We start from the raw sequence: 7500 nt of genomic DNA, 5'->3' as shown, positions 1-7500 counted from the left end.
CATAAGAAAAAAATTATAGTAAATATATTAATTCAGGAAAACTTGGCTTATTAGGCAAATCGGGCCTTGAATAGTAGGCTGAGAAGTGAGTTCTGGCTACTAGGTACGACATATATATATATATATATATATATATATATATATATATATATGTATATATATATATATATATATATATATATATATATATATATATATATATATATATATATATATATATATATATATATGTCGTACCTAGTAGCCAGAACGCACTTTTTGGCCTACTATGCAAGGCCCAATTTGCCTAATAAGCCAAGTTTTCCTGAATTAATATATTTTCTTTATTTTTTTTCTTATGAAATGATAAAGCTACCCATTTCATTATGTATGAGGTCAATTTTTTTGTAATGGAGTTAAAATTAACGTAGATATATGACCAAACCTAACCAACCCTACCTAACCTAACCTAACCTATCTTTATAGGTTAGGTTAGGTTAGGTAGCAGAAAAAGTTAGGTTAGGTTAGGTTAGGTAGGTTAGGTAGTCGAAAAACAATTAATTCATGAAAACTTGGCTTATTAGGCAAATCGGGCCTTGAATAGTAGGCTGAGAAGAGCGTTCTGGCTACTAGGTACGACATATATATATATATATATATATATATATATATATATATATATATATATATATATATATATATATGTCGTACCTAGTAGCCAGAACTCACTTCTGAGCCTACTATGCAAGGCCCGATTTGCCTAATAAGCCAAGTTTTCATGAATTAATTGCTTTTCGACTACCTAACCTACCTAACCTAACCTAACCTAACTTTTTTGGCTACCTAACCTAACCTAACCTATAGAGATAGGTTAGGTTAGGTTAGGTAGGGTTGGTTAGGTTCGGTCATATATCTACGTTAATTTTAACTGCAATAAAAAAAATTTGACCTCCTACATAATGAAATGGGTTGCTTTATCATTTCATAAGAAAAAAATTAAAGAAAATATATTAATTCATGAAAACTTGGCTTATTAGGCAAATCGGGCCTTGCATTGTAGGCTGAAAAGTGAGTTCTGGCTACTAGGTACGACATATATATATATATATATATATATATATATATATATATATATATATATATATATATATATATGTCGTACCTAATAGCCAGAATGAACTTCTCAGCCTAATGTGCAAGGCCCAATTTGCCTAATAAGCCAAGTTTTCATGAATTAATTGTTTTTCGACTACCTAACCTACCTAACCTAACCTAACCTAACGTTTTCGGCTACCTAACCTAACCTAACCTATAAAGATAGGTTAGGTTAGGTTAGGTAGGGTCGGTTAGGTTCGGTCATATATCTACGTTAATTTTAACTCCAATAAAAAAAAATTGACCTCATACATAATGAAATGGGTAGCTTTATCATTTCATAAGAAAAAAATTAGAGAAAATATATTAATTCAGGAAAACTTGGCTTATTAGGCAAATCGGGCCTTGCATAGTAGGCTGAGAAGTGCGTTCTGGCTACTAGGTACGACATATATATATATATATATATATATATATATATATATATATATATATATATATATATGTATATAGGACGCCAAGGGACACCATTGCACACCCTCTACCCCTACCACAAGCAGGCCCACTGGGATTGAAAAGACTGTCACAGCAATGATTGACAACGCTGATGCTGAAAACAAAGTCCGCCTCTTAGTGGTAACAGCACCCCACGCCGGGGATTTTTTATTTGCTGTGCCAATGCAGCCCTGGGAACTCGCTTCAATCATAACGCTCTCCGCATTGGCGTTGTCCTTCGCCTTGCCCCCCCCACCCCATCAAAGACCATATGAAAATACGCAAGAAATATTATGCTATAGCAAGATAGCAGCTTAAGCCGATAGTCAGCTTGGACTTAATAGAGAGGAAGCCATCAGTAAACGTCCCGCTGGAATAATTTAGGAAGAGTATAAGTAAGCACACTCAAAATTATTTTGTAAACATTTGAAGAAAACAGCAATTGAAATTTATGAAATTATAAAGAACTGAAGAAAGTATTAATAAAGAAAATCGGAACACAACAAGCAACACCTTTACATGGATGTTGTGAATAAAAATAAATATACCAAAATTATCAATTATGTTTGCAAATAAACTAGAAATATATAACATAATAATTTCACTGCCAACAAAACAAACATTGATGGTTCTCGGTGAACCATAACGATCAAAATAAAACTCACATTGTTCCTGATCTATATGAATGACTTATATTTACAAATAAAACATTAAAATCACACTGTTAATTTGGAGAAAATTACTAAGAACGTAGCATCTAACATTCATATATTTTCTTTATTCGAATCAAACACAAATTATTGAATTCCTTAAGAATTTGCCTTGGACTATATAACTTGTACTAATTTCTGGTTTAAAGAAATACTTGCACAGCAAAAAATTATTTTTGTTACACAACAAACATTAAAAATAAATTCAAAGGTTCAAAATGTTCAATGTTCAACAATTTTGTTTATTTCTGTGACTACTTCCGTGTGGTACTTAACCCACTTATGCAGAGGCAATTATTGACCATTTTTATTGTGGAATTCGGAGTCTAACACGACAGAAAAAAATTATTAGTTTATTTTTTTCTGAACTATGGACACAAATAACCGGTGAAAATACTTTACATGGGATTTTACACAATTTGCTCATTTTATCTATATAATTGCAGTTTTTAAATATTTAAGTGGTTTTGAGTTGCTGAGGGAAGTGACCTCTTGCTTCAGTAATCCAGAAATAAACAGTTCCACATTTGATATTTTTTATGTCAATTTTATTCATTAATGTGTTTGTGAGTATATATTTTTGTGTACATTATTATTTTAGAAATTTGGACTTGATCATATGCGTGTGTGTATTTGTGTGTGTGTGTGTGTGTACTCACCTAATTGTGCTTGCGGGGGTTGAGCTCTGGCTCTTTAGTTCCGCCTCTCAACTGTTAATCAACTGGTGTACAGCTTCCACTGGGCTCAATCATACCTATATATGAAACTGTGTATCGAGTCAGCCTCCACCACATCACTTCTTAGTTCATTCCATTGATTAACTACTCGGACACTGAAAGAATTCTTTCTAATGTCTCTGTGGCTCATCTGGGTACTAAGTTTCCACCTGTCCCCTGGTTCGTGTTCCACCAGTGCTGAAGAGTTTGTCTTTGTCCACCTTCTTTGTACAGGGAGCCGGTCGGCCGAGCGGACAGCACGCTGGATTTGTGATCCTGTAGTCCTGGGTTCGATCCCAGGCGCCGGCGAGAAACAATGAGCAGAGTTTCTTCCACCCTATGCCCCTGTTACCTAGCAGTAAAATAGGTACCTGGGTGTTAGTCAGCTGTCACGGGCTGCTTCCTGGGGGTGGAGGCCTGGTCGAGGACCGGGCCACGGGGACACTAAAAAGACCCGAAATCATCTCAAGATAACCCTGTCAATTCCCCTGAGAAGTGTGTGTGTGTTTGTATGTGCGTTTGTGAGTATTTGTGTTTGTTTGCTTGTGTGTGTGTCTCATGTATTTGATTTAAGAAGGCTAGTGTTTATACATACTTGCATTTGGTATGTATCCATTCCCATTTTAAAACTAACTTTCCTCTCCTCGAGCACTCTATCACGTCCTTCCATTTATTGCACATATGAAATATTTAATTTATTCAAAGTATTAATAGATAAACAAAATAATAATACGCTTTCAAGTGTCACTAATCTTCATTTTTGTTTCCCCTCCAACTCTCTCTCTCACTTTCTCTCTCTCTCTCTCTCTCTCTCTCTCTCTCTCTCTCTCTCTCTCTCTCTCTCTCTCTCTCTCTCTCTGCAGTCTAATGTCACCAGCAAGACGCCGTTCTTCACTGTGCGAGGTCTGCCCTCGGGCCTGGCTCTGACCATCAGGATATACGCAGCCAACGCCAAGGGCCGTTCGGACCCCACAGTGCTTCCTGCAGCCACCGTCGCCAACGTCCAGGAGAAGCACATTTCAGGTCAGGCCCAACACTACTACCTATGTAGAGCCACCAAACCCCACACGTATGTAAATGATATTGACGGTGTTTCAGGCCTTTTCGGCCGATAATCAAGCCGAGACTCATCAATTTTATTTCCATATGTTTGTGGTGTGGTATTTTCTCTCACCCATATGTTAAGACATTATGTGTATTTAACTTATAATATTTATAAGATATATATAATATATATAAGATTATTTATAAGACAAGGGATTAACCGGTAAAAAGGTACGATATGGTTATTAAGTTCGTTTTTCAACCGGGTGGATTTGCGTATGCATGTTGGTGGCCTCAGAGATAATATTTATGTTTATTTAAGTAAAAGTGTTATGTTAACCACAAAATTCTTGTCAACAATGGACAACCTTAACAGTGAGGGAAATATACATAATTTTGAAATAAAGCTTTAAGGTATGTTAGAGAGAAGGGGGGAGAACTATCAGGAGATAACGCCAAGTCATTATGACTATATAGCACTGGGAAGGGGTCAGGATAAGGATTTGGGATGGGAAGGTGGGGCAAGAAATGGTGCCCAACCTCTTGCACGGTCAGGGATTGAACGCCGACCTGCATGAAGCGAGACTGTCGCCCTACCTTGCAGCCCAAGTGGTTAGAGGATAATATGTTTGCAGATGAAGACGTCTTCAATGCTTTACTTCTATTGTAATGATGTTATAAATTAACCTTTTTTAACTTGCCCTACTTGTTAGGTTGTCGTAAGCTCTTGAGCAATTATTCATTATGTGAGTTTTCTTGTCTAATTTGTATGGCTGTGTTGCATAAGGTGAAGTGTCATATTACAAAATTCTGTAAAGTTGTGTTATTTAAGTTGCAATTTGATCTCAACTAATTTGCAATCCCGCAGTACCAAGCTGCAAATTGATATTACCTAATTTGAAAAGTTTCCCCAAACAGACGATGAGTCACAATAACGGGGCTGAGGACCACACCACACATTAGGAAAGTGAAGAAACGATGACGTTTCGGTCCATCCTGGACCGTTATCACCCGGCTTGATAATGACCCAAGACGGACCAAAACATCGTCGTTCCCTTCACTTTCCGCATGTGTGGTGTGGTCCTCAGCCACCCTAAGCTTTAAAGTTAACTTAACGATGTCGTTAGGTAATAACGTACCTAAGTTTTCTTAAGTTCGATAACCATCATATCAAAGTTTTAATTTTGCTTTGCATTACTTGAATAAACAAGAGTCGTATATACGCTGGTGCTCCCTAAGCACCAGCGTATATACTAAGCCAGTCTCCGTGGCGTAGTGGTAAGACACTCGCCTGGCGTTCCGCGAGCGCTTTGTCCTAGGTTCGTATCCTGACCGGGGAAGATTTACTGGGCGCAAATCTTTAATTGTAGCCTCTGTTTAACTCAACAGTAAAATGGGAAACTTGGTTGTAACAACGATTCGTCGCGGCGGGGATCGCATTCCAGGGACCTGCCCGAAACGCTTCGCGTACTAGTGGCTGTACAAGAATGTAAAAACTCTTGTATATATCTCAAAAAAAAACTACAAACATAGGATTATGCCTTAATGGTAGGAGTGAGTGCCCCCAAAGATACAAAGGCAGTGTTCTCAACGTTTACGTTCGTCGACCCACTGCTCTGAATGGAGCAACGTGAGTAGGGAGTTTGGAAGAATAACTCAGGTGTTGGTGAACAATGGATATAGCAACACAGAAATAAACACTGCTATAAGACGACACCTGGACCGATGGTACAATCCTGAACCAAGAACAGTAACCACAACACCTCCAGTAAAGTTATATTATATCTAGACAAAATATCAACTCCTTTGATAGATTCTTGGAGAACAAATCTCCAACAATCAGTGTTGGAGAACGTTATGTATATTACGTTGTGGAACGTTATGTATATTATGTTCTAGAACGTTATGTATATTACGTTCTAGAACGTTATGTATATTACGTTCTAGAACGTTATGTATATTACGTTGTGGAACGTTATGAATATTACGTTGTGGAACGTTATGTATATTATGTTGTGGAACGCTATGAATATTATGTTGTCAAACGTTATGAATATTACGTTGTGGAACGTTATGTATATTATGTTGTGGAACGTTATGTATATTACGTTGTGGAACGTTATGAATATTACGTTGTGGAACGTCATGTATATTACGTTAGGGAACGTTACGTATGTTCATCGGTTGTGGTGTAGGTTAAAGCCCAAACACCAGGAAAAAACTGTCGAATTGAAATTAATGTTAGTGTGTGTGCTCGTACCGAGAGGAGTGTGCAAGGTCGAGCTAGGCTCCTGGGGCCAGATTCACGAAAGCACTTACGCAAGCACTTACGAATCTGAACATTTTTCCTCAATCTTTGGCGGCTTTGTTTACAATTATTAAACAGTTAATGAACTCCGAAGCACCAGGAGGCTGTTTATAACAATAACAACAGTTGATTGGGAAGTTTTTATGCTTGTAAACTGTTTAATAAATGTAACCAAAGCCGTCAAAGATTGAGGAAAGATGTACACGTTCGTAACTGCTTGCGTAAGTGCTTTCGTGAATCTGACCCCTGGTCCCGCGTTTTGAAAGTTCTTAGATTAATACATTGATTCATTTATCATGCTTTTATCATACTTACATCTTAAAACTTTGATCGAATTAGTTTCAACGACTTCTGTGTCTAACTTGTTCCACGTATTGAGTTACTGAATCAAAGTAAGAAAATAGAGACCTCACCTAGTTGTATTCACCTAGTTGTGATTGTGGGGCGTTGATTTTTGGGTCTTTGGACCTGCCTCTCTACTGTCAATTAACTGGTGGTCAGATTCCTGAGCCTGTTGTGTTCAATCGTATCTACATTTGAAACTGTGTATGGAGTCTACCTCCACAACATCACTACGTAATGTATTCCATTTGTTAACTACTCTGACTCATCTGTCTTGATTCTTTTCATAATTTTTGCATCATCAACAAACATTGGATGATAGTTAAAAAAATATCAGAAACAGGATGGGTCCAAGTACAGAGCCATGTGGGACGTCTGATGTACTGTGATGTCTCCTTCCTGACAGTTACTTGCTTTATCCTGTAGTTTAGATACTTCCTTATCCACTGGAGAACCTTATATTAAATTCCGGCCTGTTTCTCCAACTTTTGTAACAGTCTCTTATGGAGTGCTTTGTCAAAGGCTTTCAGACTGTCCAAGAAAATGCAGTTTGCCCGCCCGTTTTTTCTCGCCTAATTTTTGTCGCCGGGTTATAGAATTATAATAAACCCGTGAGGCCCGATCTACCATCTCTGAGCCCATGTTGGTGGTGTGTTACAAAGCTCCATATCTCCAGATATTCTACAAGGTTTTTCCTCACGATCTTCTTCATCACCTTGCGTGGTATGAAAGTTAGGAAAACTGGCCTAATTAATTCAGTGCCCCTTGCCTGTCACATTTTTGTGTATATTGGGACTACATTAGCTGTCTT

The 7500-nt window shown here is 37.5% G+C and overlaps 1 protein-coding gene across 1 annotated transcript in view; it reads left to right on the top strand.

Annotated features, from left to right (window-relative positions):
- The window catches only part of LOC123756241 (uncharacterized), a 579026-nt gene that overhangs the window by 569440 nt on the left and 2086 nt on the right, over nucleotides 1-7500 (top strand). The window contains exon 11 of the mRNA XM_069336707.1: nucleotides 3859-4018. Within this exon, the coding sequence (XP_069192808.1) occupies nucleotides 3859-4018 (160 nt within the window). The remainder of the gene's footprint in view (nucleotides 1-3858; nucleotides 4019-7500) is intronic.

The sequence above is a fragment of the Procambarus clarkii genome, chromosome 36, assembly GCF_040958095.1.
Source record: "Procambarus clarkii isolate CNS0578487 chromosome 36, FALCON_Pclarkii_2.0, whole genome shotgun sequence".
Classification (NCBI taxonomy): domain Eukaryota; kingdom Metazoa; phylum Arthropoda; class Malacostraca; order Decapoda; family Cambaridae; genus Procambarus; species Procambarus clarkii.
Note: the sequence above shows the minus strand (reverse complement) of the source record. Positions and strands in the feature narration are given on the sequence as shown.